The sequence below is a fragment of the Dasypus novemcinctus genome, chromosome 3, assembly GCF_030445035.2.
Source record: "Dasypus novemcinctus isolate mDasNov1 chromosome 3, mDasNov1.1.hap2, whole genome shotgun sequence".
Lineage (NCBI taxonomy): Eukaryota > Metazoa > Chordata > Mammalia > Cingulata > Dasypodidae > Dasypus > Dasypus novemcinctus.
Genome location: NC_080675.1, coordinates 34,785,933 through 34,799,344, shown reverse-complemented (window position 1 = coordinate 34,799,344; position 13,412 = coordinate 34,785,933). Strand labels below are relative to the sequence as shown.

General features: G+C 39.7%; 1 protein-coding gene across 1 annotated transcript in view; it reads left to right on the top strand.

The window, feature by feature from the left end:
* The window catches only part of ZNF410 (zinc finger protein 410), a 49,319-nt gene that overhangs the window by 28,033 nt on the left and 7,874 nt on the right, over nucleotides 1-13,412 (top strand). The window contains exons 9-11 of the mRNA XM_058293078.2: nucleotides 8,878-9,003; nucleotides 9,757-9,897; nucleotides 11,311-11,438. Of these exons, the coding sequence (XP_058149061.1) occupies nucleotides 8,878-9,003; nucleotides 9,757-9,897; nucleotides 11,311-11,438 (395 nt within the window). The remainder of the gene's footprint in view (nucleotides 1-8,877; nucleotides 9,004-9,756; nucleotides 9,898-11,310; nucleotides 11,439-13,412) is intronic.

The following is a 13,412-nucleotide window of genomic DNA, read 5'->3' as shown; positions in this document are numbered from 1 at the left end:
TCCAGTGTATTTTTTTTTTAAAGATTTATTTATTTTATTTCTCTCCCCTTCCCTCCCTGCGCCCCAGTTGTCTGTTCTCTGTGTCTATTTTGCTGCATGTACTTCTTTTTTTTTTTTTAAGATTGATTTATTTCTTTCTCTCCCCTTCCCCCTCCCAGCCCCAGTTGTCTGTTCTCTGTGTCCATTCACTGCATGTTCTTTGTCCGCTTCTGTTGTTGTCAGCGGCACGGGAATCTGTGTTTCTTTTTGTTGCGTCATCTTGTGTATCAGCTCTCTGTGTGTGCGGCTCCATTCTTGGGCAGGCTGCACTTTCTTTCACGCTGGGCGGCTCTCCTTACGGGGTGCACTTCTTGCGCATGGGGCTCCCCTACGCGGGGGACACCCCTGCGTGGCACAGCACTCCTTGTGCGCATCAGCACTGCACGCGGGCCAGCTCCACATGGACCAAGGAGGCCCGGGGTTTGAACTGCAGACCTCCCATGTGGTAGATGGATGCCCTAACCACTGGACCAAGTCCGCTTCCCTCCAGTGTGTTTTTAATTTCATTTATTGGGCCTTTCATTCCTGTAAGACCTGCTATTTTTCTATGTATGTTTTCAAATTCTTTGTGCTCTTCCATTGTTTTCCTAATATCTTTAATCTCTGTAGCCATCTCATTGAATTTATTAAGAAGAGTTGTTTGAACATCTATGATTAGTTGTCTCAACTCCTTTATGTCATCTGTAGGCATATTTGTTCTTTTGACTGGTCCATATCTTCCTGTTTCTTGGTATGGATTGTAGTTTTTTGTTGGTGTCTTAGCATCTGGCTTACCAGATGTATTCTGGGTGCAGTTTTTCTCTTTAATTTAGGTCTTTCTTGCTCTTTTTCCCTTGCTGGTTGTATAGTAGGAACCGAGGATGTAATTGGTGCTATAAGCTGTGGAAACACTGCCCGCATTGCCCAGGGACCAATGAAGCTTCTCTCACCTTTCTCCTGTGCCAGGGTTAGGGACGGTGCTGCAGTCAGATATAATAATCCAAGCTGTGTAGGCCAAGCCTGTCTGTAGTTGCTCGGAGAGACTGATACAGCTTCATACCTGCTTCCTTCCCTGCCTGAGGCGAGAATGGAGCTGCAGGTATGGGCAGCAGCCTTTGTTGTGCACGTCCAAAATGACTGCAGTTGCCCAGGTATACTTCCTACTATTCAGTTTGTGCTGGCGAAATGTACCTGCAGTTACCTGGAGAGGCTGGTGCGGGTCGCACCAGCTTCTTCCCTGCCAGAGGTGGGGTGAAACCTAGGCTAGGGCTGCAGTCTGATCTGGGTGGAAAGAAACCAGTCTCTACATCACTGTGATTTTCAATTAGCCCAGCTTCCCCTCATGCTGGGGGCAGAGTCAAAGTGTGGTGGCTACTGGCCTCTTTCTGACTTGAACAGGTTCAAATTTTAGCTCTTCCCAGGGTTGTATTTTAGCCAACCAAATTTAGTAATCAGTAACTGAACTGAAGTTGGCCGTCAGTCATCTCTTCTTTCCCTGTTTTTGGAACATGGAGCTTCCAACTCCAGCCACACAGACGAGCTCCTGACATGGCACCCGCCAAAATAGTATGAGCACCAGCCTCCGTGGCGTGGCTGTAGTTTCCTGGAAAAACTGGTGCAGGTCCCCCCAGCTTCCTCCCTACCAGAGATGAAGCTGGGGCTTAGGCTAGAGCTGCAATCCAATCTGGATAGAAAGAAGCCAGTCCCTACCAATACTGTGATTTTCAGTCTGCCCCACTTCCCCTCCCTCATGCTGGGGGTGGAGTTAAAATGGCGGCTACCTGCTTCTTTCTGACTTGGACACGTTCAAACTTTAGCTGTTCTTAGGATTATGCTTTAGCTAGCTGAATTTACTGATCAGTAGCTGAAGTTGGTGCCCAACTGTCTCTTCTTCCCCTCTTTTTGGGAAATCAAGCTTCCAGTTCCAGCCACAGAATAACTCCCGAGGTGGCTTGCGCTAGCCAATGGAGTATTCTTCCAAGGATGTTGCAGGATGCTCTTCTGGTCTTCTAGAGCCCCCAAAAAGGTACTTAAGATAGCTCTGGGTGATGACTAACTGCCCTGTAGCACGAGCTGACTTTCGGAGCGCCTTACTCTGCTGACATCTTGCTGGTTGTCTGCAATTTAATTTTTTGTATTCATCTTGCAACCTTGATAAACTCATGAATTTTAGTTGTTTTTTAATAAGTTCTTTAGGTTTTTCTATATAAAAGATTATGTATGTTTTCCTTTTTTATCTTGTTTTGTTGTACTGGCTAGAATCCCAGTGTTGAATAGAAGTGATGAGAGCGGACATCCTTGTCTATGTCTTAGGGGTGGAACATTCAGTCTTTCACTCTTAAGTATGATGTTAGCTCGTAGCTTTTTCATAGATGCTCTTCATTAGGTTGAAGAACTTTCTTCTATTCTTAGTTTGTGAGAGTTTTAACTACGTATGTGTATTGGATTTTTTTATTTTAAGATTTATTTATTTCTTTCCCCTCCCCCCCCAACCCGGTTGTCTGTTCTTTGTATCTATTTGCTGCGTCTTCTTTGTTTGCTTCTGTGGTTGTCAGTGGCACGGGAATCTGTGTTTCTTTTTGTTGTGTCATCTTGTGTCAGTTCTCTGTGTGTGAGGCACCATTCCTGGGCAGGCTGCAGTTTCTTTCGCGCTGGGCGGCTGTCCTTATGGGGTGCACTCCTTGCGTGTGGGGCTCCCCTACGCAGGGGACATCCCTGCGTGGCACAGTACTCCTTGCGCGCATCAGCTCTGTGCATGGGCCAGCTCCACACAGGTCAAGGAGGCCTGGGGTTTGAACCGCGGACCTCCCATGTGGTAGACGGACACCCTAACCACTGGGCCAAGTCCGCCGCCTGTGTATTGGATTTTATCATATTTTTCCTGTGCCTTTTGAGGTTATGTTGATTTTGTTCTTTATTCTTTTAATAGGGTATATTACATTTATTATCAGATTTGGAACCAACCTTGTATTTCTGGGATAAATCCTGGATTTGGTCATAGTTTAAGGACTTTTGCATCTATGTTCCTGAGGGATTTTGCTCTGTATTATGCTTTTCTTGTAATATGTTTGTCTGGTGTCATAGTGATAATGGACTCAAAAATGAGTTAGGAGAAGTGTTCCTGTCCCTTCTGTTCTCTGGAAAAATTTGTGTAGGATTGGAATTGTTTCCTCTTCAAATATTTTTATAACTTTGGTGAAGCCATTTGAGCCTAAGCTTCTCTTTGTAGGAAGATTTTAAATTATCAGTTCTGTTTCTTTACTTGCTATAGATCTATTTCAGTTTTCTATTTCCTTTTTATTTCATTTTGGTAATTCTTGTCTTTCTAGGACTTTGTCTATTTCATCCAAATTGTCTAATTTATTGGCATAAAATTGTTCATATTTCCTTAAACTCATCGTAATTTCCAGAGGGACTATAGTAGTATCATGGTTTTCATTTCTGATTTTGATATTTTGTATCTCTTCTCTTTTTTCATGTTCATTCTAACTAAAAGTTTATCCTTTTTTTTTTTTTTATCTCTTTAAAGAATTAACCTGTGGTTTAATTTACTTGACTCATAGTTTTTTCATGTCATCAATTTTTGTTCTACTCTTAATTTTCCTCCTTCTCCTTGCTTAAATTTGCTCCTTTTCCTGGTTTCTTGAAGTGGAAGCTTCAAAGGCTTTTGACTTAAGCCATTAGTCTTTGATAGCTTCTTTACTTTATGGCACATGAAGATATCCCAGGCTCATTTTATACATTTCCTGTTCCATACTTGGAATCAGCCATTCCTCCAAGGATCCCTGGTTTCTTTTAGTGGATACCACAGCATGTATGTACACTTATTGTTTCTAGGTTGTTATTGCTTCTGGCCCTTTTTGGTGAACATGGCCAGAGAAAGGTGTTTTTTGTTGTTGTTATTTGTTTGTTTTTTTAATTATCCACAGATACCAAAGGCTTGGTTTTTTTATATTGTAGTTTTCTTTTTCGTCATAGCCACAAGCTGTGGTGACACTACACATGGTCATAGGACAAGGCAGGGCACTGGTTGGGGAGCTAAAGAAAGTATTTTTGAAAAGAAAAAAATTGGTTCATGCTGATATTTCCAATTTAAAGATTTATTTTTTATTTATTTCTCTCCTCTTTCCCCCCACCCCCCTGTGCCCATTCACTGTGTGTTCTTCTGTGTCCACTTGTATTCTTGTCAGCAGCACCGTGAATCTGTTTCTCTTTTCATTGTGCCATCTTGCTGCATCAGCTCTCTGTACAGTGCCACTCCTGGGCAGGCTGCACTTTTTTCACGTGGGGTGGCTCTCCTTATGGGGCACACTCCTTGCATATGGGGCTCCCCTACGTGGGGGACACGCCTGCATGGCAGGGTGCTCCTTGCGCACATCAGCACCGCATGTGGGCCAGCTCACCACATGGGTCAGGAGGCCCTTGATTTGAACTCCAGACCTCCCGTGTAGTAGGTAGACGTTCTATCAGTTGAGCCAAATCCACTTCCCAATATTTCCAATTTGAATTAGATATTTTTCAGTTCTTTGTTTTTATACTGTATCTTTTTCTCTTACACTTAAAATCTTGGTTCCTAACATCAATATTATAATTAGTTAATCTTGTTTCAAAATAATACTATTAATATTATTATTTTGCTCGCTGTCTGCTCCGTCTGCTCATTGTCTTATCTTCTATAGGAGGCACTGGGTGCTGAACTGGAACCTCCCGTGTGGGAGGCGGATGCTCAACTACTTGAGCCACATCTGTTCCCCCAAATACTAATATTATTTACTAATAGTCTACAGAATTAAATCTGACTGTTTTTACCGGTGTTTGTTCTTAGGCTATTTCTACTAAGGATATACAGTCAAAATATTATTCTTAAATACCCTTTAAATAATTGTGGTTTTTTTATATGTCACTAACCTGATGCATAGATAGGTTCATTTGTTTCAGTTTCTTTTTCAAATATTAAGAAGTTTTTTTAAATTTTAAATTTTATTATTTTTAATATGTAAAGTCAGAGCTATGTATATTCAGAGAAATCTTGCTTCTATTTCTGTTCCTCTACCCTTTTCCCTCCTCTTCTCTTTTAGATAACTGGTTTCTATTTCTTGTAAATTTATTTTCCATTGTCTCTTTTTGCAAATATAAAGAAATTCAGATTTTTTAAAATATATTTTTTATTGAAGTATATCATTCATACATGAACCATACATAATAAATATATTGTAAAGGTTGTGAACTTACAAAATAAACATGCATAACATCATACAGGGGTCTCATACATCACCCCTCCACCAACATCTTGCATTATTGTGATACATTTCTTACAAACTATGCAAGAGCATCATCAAAATATTACTATCAACCATAGTCCATATCTTACATTTGGTGTATTTTTCCCCCAAACCACCCTATTTTTAAAAATATGTATGTTTATCACAGCTTGTGAACTTGCAAAACAATCATACACATGTATAGAATTCCCAAACAACACCCCTTCAACACACCACACCATAGTGGAATATTTGTTAACAGAATATGAGATAATATCGTCAGATTATTACTGCCAACCATGGTCCATAGTGTACATTTGGCACACTTTTTCCATACCTCCCCCTTATTTTCAACACAGTACACCTTTGGCCTTGATGCAAGAATATTATAGAATTGCTGTTAACCACAGACCATAGGACATACAAATTGTATTTTTCCCATGCTTCTCCACATTTCCACCACCCTGTAAATTCGCTCTAGTTCATGCAAGGATACTCTTGGGATCTGTACCAACATGCAGATTATTTTTTATGTTTCCCTTCTTTACTCTTTTCCCATTTATGGCATGTGAATTATTTGAGATATAATTCACATGCCATAAAATACATCCCTTTAAAAAAGTGTGCAATTCAGTGGTTTGTAGTGTATTCACAGAGCTGTGCAGCTGTTACCATTACCTAATTCCAGAACATTTTCATCGCCCTTAAAAGAAATCCCATACCACTTAGCAGTCACTCTCCATTTGTCCCTCTCCCCATCCTCTGACAACCATTAACCTACTTTCTTTTATTTTTATTTATTTTTTATTTCTCTCCCCTCCCCCCCCCCCCCCACAGTTGTCTGTTTTCTGTGTCCATTCGCTGTGTGTTCTTCTGTGTCCGCTTATATTCTTGTCAACAGCACCGGGAATCTGTGTCTCTTTTTGTTGCATCATCTTGCTGAGTCAGCTCTCCATGTGTGCAGCGCCACTCCTGGGCATGCTGCCCTTTTTTATGCTGGGCGGCTCTCCTTACGGGGCACACTTCCTTGCGCGTGGGGCTCCCCTACGTGGGGGACACTCCTACATGGCACGGCACTCATTGCATGTATCAGCACTGCATGTGGGCCAGCTCATTACATGGGTCAGGAGGCCCTGGGTTTGAACCCTGGGTCTCCCATGTGGTAGGCGCCAAATCTGCTTCCCACTAATCTACTTTCTATCACTATGGGTTTGCCTGTTCTGAACATTTCATATGAAAGGGATGACATAGTATATGGCCTTTCGTGATTGCTTCTTTGATTCAGCACATGTTGTTTCAAGGTTTATCCACAATGTAGCTGTATCAATTCTTCATTTTTTTTATGGCTGAATAATCACTCCATGTGAATATAGCTCAGTAAAACTGCTTAATAAATAATTGAGCAAGGAAAAAAATAAGTCCACTTTATGTATATACCAGTTTATCTTTTCATCAATTGATGAATATGTGGGTTGTGTCCACTTTTTCACTATTACGAACAATGTTATGAACATTCATGTACAAGTTTTTGTGTGGATATAAGTTTTCATTTCTCTTGGGTATATATTGAGGAATAGAATTGCTGTGCCATCTGGTAACTGTGGTTCACTTTTTGAGGAACTGCCAAATGGTTTTTCAAAGCAGGTGCACCATTTTACATTCCCACCAGCAATGTATGAGGGCTCCAATTTCTCCACTTCTTCACCAACACCCGTATTATTTGTCTTTTTATTATGGCCATTCTAGTGGGTGTGACTCCCTTTCTTTCTTACATAAAGGTAGCATATATTTCTATACTTTTTTTTTAACATAATATAACTTGGGATCATTCCTTATCAGCATATATAAAGTTTTCTCATTCTTCTTTACAGCCATATGGTATTTCACTATGGTTATATATATATATTTATTCTGAGGTGCTGGGGCCAGAGATGGAACCCAGGACCTTGTATGCACTAAGGTGGCAATAACCACTGAGCCACATCGGCTCCCCTGAATTTTTTTTTTTCGTTTGTTTGTTTTTGTTTTTAGGAGGCACTGGGAATAGCAGAGACAGAACTCAGGATCTCCCATGTGGGAAGCAGGCACTCAACTGCTTGAGCCAAATCTGCTCCCTCCATTATGTTTATTTCCCATAGTTTTATTCAGTCAGTCTTATGTGATGATTATTTGGTTGTTTTCAGTCTTCATCCATTTTAGGTAGTACTTCAGTGAATGATCTTAAGCATAGATTATTTCACATTTTGCCACTGTAACTTTAGAACACATTCCTAGAAGTAGAATTTCTAAAATCAAAGAGCAATTGCATCTAATTTTTCTAAATATTACTAGGTTCCCTGCCACAAGAGTTGTGGTATTTTGCATTCCATTCAGCAGTGAAGATTGCTGTATGCTGTTTCTATGAATTGTGACTTGGTTTCCAGTGTTTACAAATCAGATTTTAATGAAAACTCCTCATTGCCAGTTTCTCTTTTAAAAAAAATATAAGAGGGAAACGGACTTGGCCCAGTGGTTAGGGCGACCGTCTACCACATGGGAGGTCTGCGGTTCAAACTCCGGGCCTCCTTGATCCATGTGGAGCTGGCCCATGCGCAGTGCTGATGCGCGCAAGGAGTGCCCTGCCACGCAGCGGTGTCCCCCGCATAGGGGAGCCCCATGCGCAAGGAGTGCGCCCGGTAAGGAGAGCCGTGCTCAGCGCGAAAGAAAGTGCAGCCTGCCCAGGAATGGCACCGCCCACACTTCCCGTGCTGCTGACGACAACAGAAGCGGACAAAGAAACAAGACGCAGCAAATAGACACAGAGAACAGACAACCGGAGGAGGGGGGGAATTAAATAAAATAAATCTTTAAAAAATATATATATATAAGAGGATCTGGCATTGCTAGGCCTAAATTCACACACGGCAACCATTGGCTAGAACTGAATAAAGCTACCACTTTATAGGGAAGGTACTCTCTAGGTTACCACAGCCCCCACTTGGCCATTTCACTTTCTTAAGCTATCTACCAGGCACCTGTAGGCATGCATTTTGTCCTCTGCTCTAAGTGTGGTTGTCTGGATAGGTGGAATGAAGATTGAGAGTTTTGGACTTGGTTATATAGGGGACACTTGAGATCATTTGTGTTAAAAAAAAAAAAAAAAACAAAACACCAATATGAATGTTGAAGACCCTAAGAATGGTGATAAGAAATAGGATAAATGGATATTATGAACCCAGGGTTGGAATACATGAGGAAGGTACTTGTCCTAGAGGTACATGGAAGACTATATCTGAAAAGGAAGTAAATTGATACTGTGCGTGGCTGGCATGATCCATACCACAAAGGTTATTTGTGAACACTACAGTGGGTCTGGACAGGATGGGAGGCTGAGAGCAATGAGTGTGTTAAACCCCTCCTGGGAATACTCTTCCTGCCTTTCTCAATATTATGAAGATTGAGAAACCACCAGGGAAGGTGGGGAATAGGAGGAGTACCCTCTTGTGTTTAGTTTAACATTCTCTGGGCCTCTCCATCTAGGTCTTGAGTACATTTTCTTGCTGTCAGAAATGTGCCTTGTCTTTTTGGCTTCTCTGTCTTAACCTAGTCCCTGTTTCAGGAGAGAAGCCTCATCAGTGCCAAGTCTGTGGGAAGACCTTCTCTCAGAGTGGAAGCAGGAATGTGCATATGAGAAAGCATCACTTGCAGTTGGGAACAGTTGGGAGTCAAGAGCAGGAGCAAACTGGTGAGAAAAGCAGGCACAGTGGAGAGCTATGTCTTCTAGGTCCAAAAAAAAAATAACTGGCCTGTGGGTTACTTAGAAATTTTCTGATTTTGTTAAGGATAGGGAGACCTGGCCTCATAAAATGGTTCTCAAAACATTCGAATTACCTTCAAGCTTTTAAATATAACTATTCTTGTTTTGTTTTCCTCAAACAAAACAAAGCAAAATCTGATAAGTCAAATTATTTGGAAGTAAGATCTCAGAATCTGTAGTTTTATAAATCCCTCCTAGTGAGTAGTTTGGTGATAATTGAGTGATAATCCATTAGTTAGCATTTGAGTATCACTGTGAATAAAGATTTCTGTATGAAAAAGGTTTAAGCATTTTTACTTCTCAATCATGATTTTCCCTAACTTAAATTTAGTAACTTTTAAATTCTTTTTCCTTTTCCTTGTCCTTAATCAATTAATTCATTACAAATACTCCTTTCTGAGGATCCACCCATCCTGTTTCATAAGCTAATTCTTCAGGCGCTGATCACAGGCAAAGATATTTAGTCTTAAGGTTCAACTCTTCACCTCTAGATTCATTCTTGTTTCCCAAAAATAGGTGAAATAAGAGGTGTCATCCAAGATAGAGGTTGACCTAATCCAAGATAGAGGCTGACCTCCAGTTCTTTAGAAGACCAGCTTCCTTGTGAATGAAGCTGAGGACCAGCACAGCCTTGACAGAGGTTGACTGCTGTATGTCTCTCACATCCTATTCTCTTTGCAGCTGAGCCACTAATGGGCAGTAGTTTGCTTGAAGAGGCTTCAGTACCCAATAAAAACATGGTGTCTATGAATTCCCAGCCCAGCCTTGGTGGAGAATCCTTGAATCTACCAAATACCAATTCTATCCTGGGAGTTGATGATGGTAAGAATTTCAGCTCTCCTTTTTTTGGGAATAATGAGCTGCAACTGGGACCAATGAGTGAGGTTGTTTCCAAAATGATAAATTTAATTAATTTCATTTCTTGTGAGTAGCTGTGGTATGATTGTGTAGCATTTGTGTTCTTTATCTCTAGAATCATTTTTTTTGTCACTGAAATGATGTAACAAAAGAAAAAATATTTTAAAAAGATAATTATCCAAAATTTAGCATCCTAGACCAATTATTTTTATCTTTCCTATTGCAGTTATGGAAGAGCTTAACTTTTTAAAACATTTAAACAGAACGAAAACCAGGTTTTACTGAGGAGATATAAAGCAATTTCTTAAAACCTTTAAAAGCCATATCTTCTGGAGAAAAAGAAAGACCTCTCTAGGAAACAGTTGTTCCTCACTGGTGTAGAAATTATACCCAAGTTACTAGGCCAGGCCCTCTTTTCTGAAAAACTTTAACAGGTGAGGTCAGGATGTATTTATTCAGGGCCTAATATTTGCCTGGCACCACAGAAAAGACAAAAGTAGAAGACAGGGACTTTAAAATCTGGTTGAGAAGACAAAACTTATATATGGGAAAAAACGTCGAATAAACAGTGTATAAGTGAACATTAAATTGTATGGTTTGGAAGATCAGTATGAACAAGAAAGACCCTAGAATAAACTTTGAATTTCTTCAAATGATGTGTTACATCTGTATACTGTTTACAGAAGATTTTCTTGGTGATCCTACTAATGAATATATATATCTGAAAACTTATGTTTTATCCATATCGTATCCAGGCAGTTTTAGGAATAAGTTTGTGTAACTTCTCCGTGGAGCCTACAAGGCCCAGTGTGTGTGACCACAATGAACCTCCTCTCTTCTTGAATGATACCTAGTGGATAACTAAAGTATAAGCCATGGAAATTGCCTGGATCTAGTTTACTAGACCTGAAGAAGAACTCAAGGGAGAAAGGGTCACTCAGAAGAAATTTGGGGCCAGGTTTAGCTTAACTTTTGACCTGCTTATATTGCACTATTTGTATCATTGGAGAATGCTTTAAGGGTTGGCTCTGGTTCCCTTATCTGCCTTCCTGAGAAGCTTTTGCCCTTTTTCATACACAATTTAATCCAGATAGCAGTGCTAAAGCCACGTTACTCTAAATTGGTATGTAAAAAATTGGTCAATTTTTCTATCGAAATTGCTTGTGTTTTTACCTCCCTTTCCCCTGTGCCGCTGTTGTAATACCCTCCACTTCACCAATAATGATTATCAGAAGGAATTCATTTGGAAGAAATATAGGAATGTGGAGTTCAGTTTTTCAGGGAGTAATTTTTAGAGTTCTTAATGAGAGGTTTGATGAAGCAGGTAAATATATGTGGGTTCATTTTTCAATGAAACATTGTTCTGTTGTTTCACAGAGGTGCTTGCTGAAGGATCCCCTCGTCCCCTATCTTCAGTGCCTGATGTGACACATCACTTGGTGACCATGCAGTCAGCGAGGCAGTCATATGAGGTTTCTGTCTTAACTGCAGTAAATCCACAGGAGGTAAAAACTGTCTCTTGCCCTTACTTAGTTTCTGTGGAGTTGAATGTGGAAAGTGGTTGGGAATCTACTTCAGAGGATCTGAAAGGAAAAAAAAAATTCTCCGAATTTCCATTTCTGGAAACTTTGGTTAGAATATCTCACTTTAAGCTAAGCCTGAGTCTAGCTTTGAAAGGAGACTAAGCGTTAGAGGTCTCCTGCATTAGGAGATTTGGTCAGTCACAGTTGGGATTGTCAGCTTTAAAAATCCTTTGTACATATTCTTTATTGAGTTGGTATTTACTCCCACTGTTAACCTGCTTCACTCTGAGATGAAGATACTGCTTTTATTTTATAAAGAAAGTAACATTTAGGGACAAAGTGTTCCCGAGCAAAAAAAGGTAGTAACAAGATCGTTCAGAATGATCATTGTTCAGCCTGCTAGGGTCATACAATCTGGGGGATAGTAGGCTGAACTAACTGGGCATATACGAATGTATTCACTTCTTTGTTGAGTGATTGGTGATCATCTGAAACAGGTTTTAGACTCCAAGCACCCGCAACTCTATGGTCTTGGCTCTGACCCAGAAAACAAAATGAAAACCAATCAGTTCCTAGAATCTGAGGATATTTTAGTGGCCTCGTGAAACAAAGTAGTATCATGGGAGTGGATGACTTTATCACAAGTTCACTTCATGTGCACAAGCTTTTGCCAAAACCTATGGACCCAGATCCTTTCACCATTACAGTATCTTTCACAATCCTTTCCCATCTTTGTTCCCTTTCCTTTCATTATGAGCTTTACATCACAGTAAGCAGTTATAGCATTCAAATAACTGCAGTCTATAGCAAATATTCTCAATCTGTAATATTCCTGGGGTTATCGAGGACCACAGGGACATGCATGTTAATACTTCTGCTAGGACCTTTCCCTTTATTTAGCATTGTGACCCATTGTCTAAGCCTTGCTTATATATATATATTAAAAATTTTGCTTTTGGTATCACTGATTTTTTCTATATCACCTTTTGATAGAATTTTGGAACTAATTATTTATGTCTCACCTAAGGAGGCTTCCTCTTTCTCCTCTGTTCTTAACCTCTTCATTTATGTTTTTAATTTTTTTATGGGAGAGAGTATAGTGAAAGAGAGAATAGTGTAATGAACCTCATGTACCTTTCACTCAACTTCAATAATTAACTTCCTACTGTTCTTGTTTTATTTCTTCCTTCTGGCTTTTTTGTTGTTGCTGTTTGTGCTGGAGTATTTTGAAGTAAATCTCAGGCATCATTTTATTTGCGAGTATTTCATTATGTATCTAACAGCAAAGGACTTTTTTTTCCGTAATGATAATATCTTTACTGCATTCAACAAAATTAAGTTTTTTTTTTAATATCCTCTAATACTTAATGTTTTTTTTCCTTTGAAAATTTCTTTTAATGGTTGGTTGGTTTGAATCAGGATTCAAACAAGGTCATTCATTATGTTTGGTTAATATTTCTCTTCAGTCTCTCTTTTTTTTTTTTTTGGTTTTTGAAGTACCAGGGCCAGAGATTGAACTCGGGACCTTGTATGTGGAAGCCAGCACTCAACCACCGAACCATATCGGCCTCTCTGAGTTTTGGTTTGTTTTGCTTAGTTTTTTGTGTTTTTTTTTGTTTTTTTCTTATTCTACACAAGCTTATTATTTAGAATAAGAACTAAGACAGACACATGTGAAAGAAAAGAACAAAATTAAGTTTGCTAACACATTGTGAAATTGTATATAAATATACAAAAGGCAAATAAAGGGAGAAATGAACTGGGCTAAAGATAATTAGGGAACATGCCTCAGTGTAGATGACTATTGAACTGGCTTTTTACTTATTTGAGAAAATCTGGTCCAACAGTTTTAGAAAATGTAAACTTTGACCTTGGTATGATTTTGGAGCTGGATGAAAACAGAACTGTTCTCTTATAAGAAAAAAGAGGGACAGAAGAGATCCATCATCTCTGCAA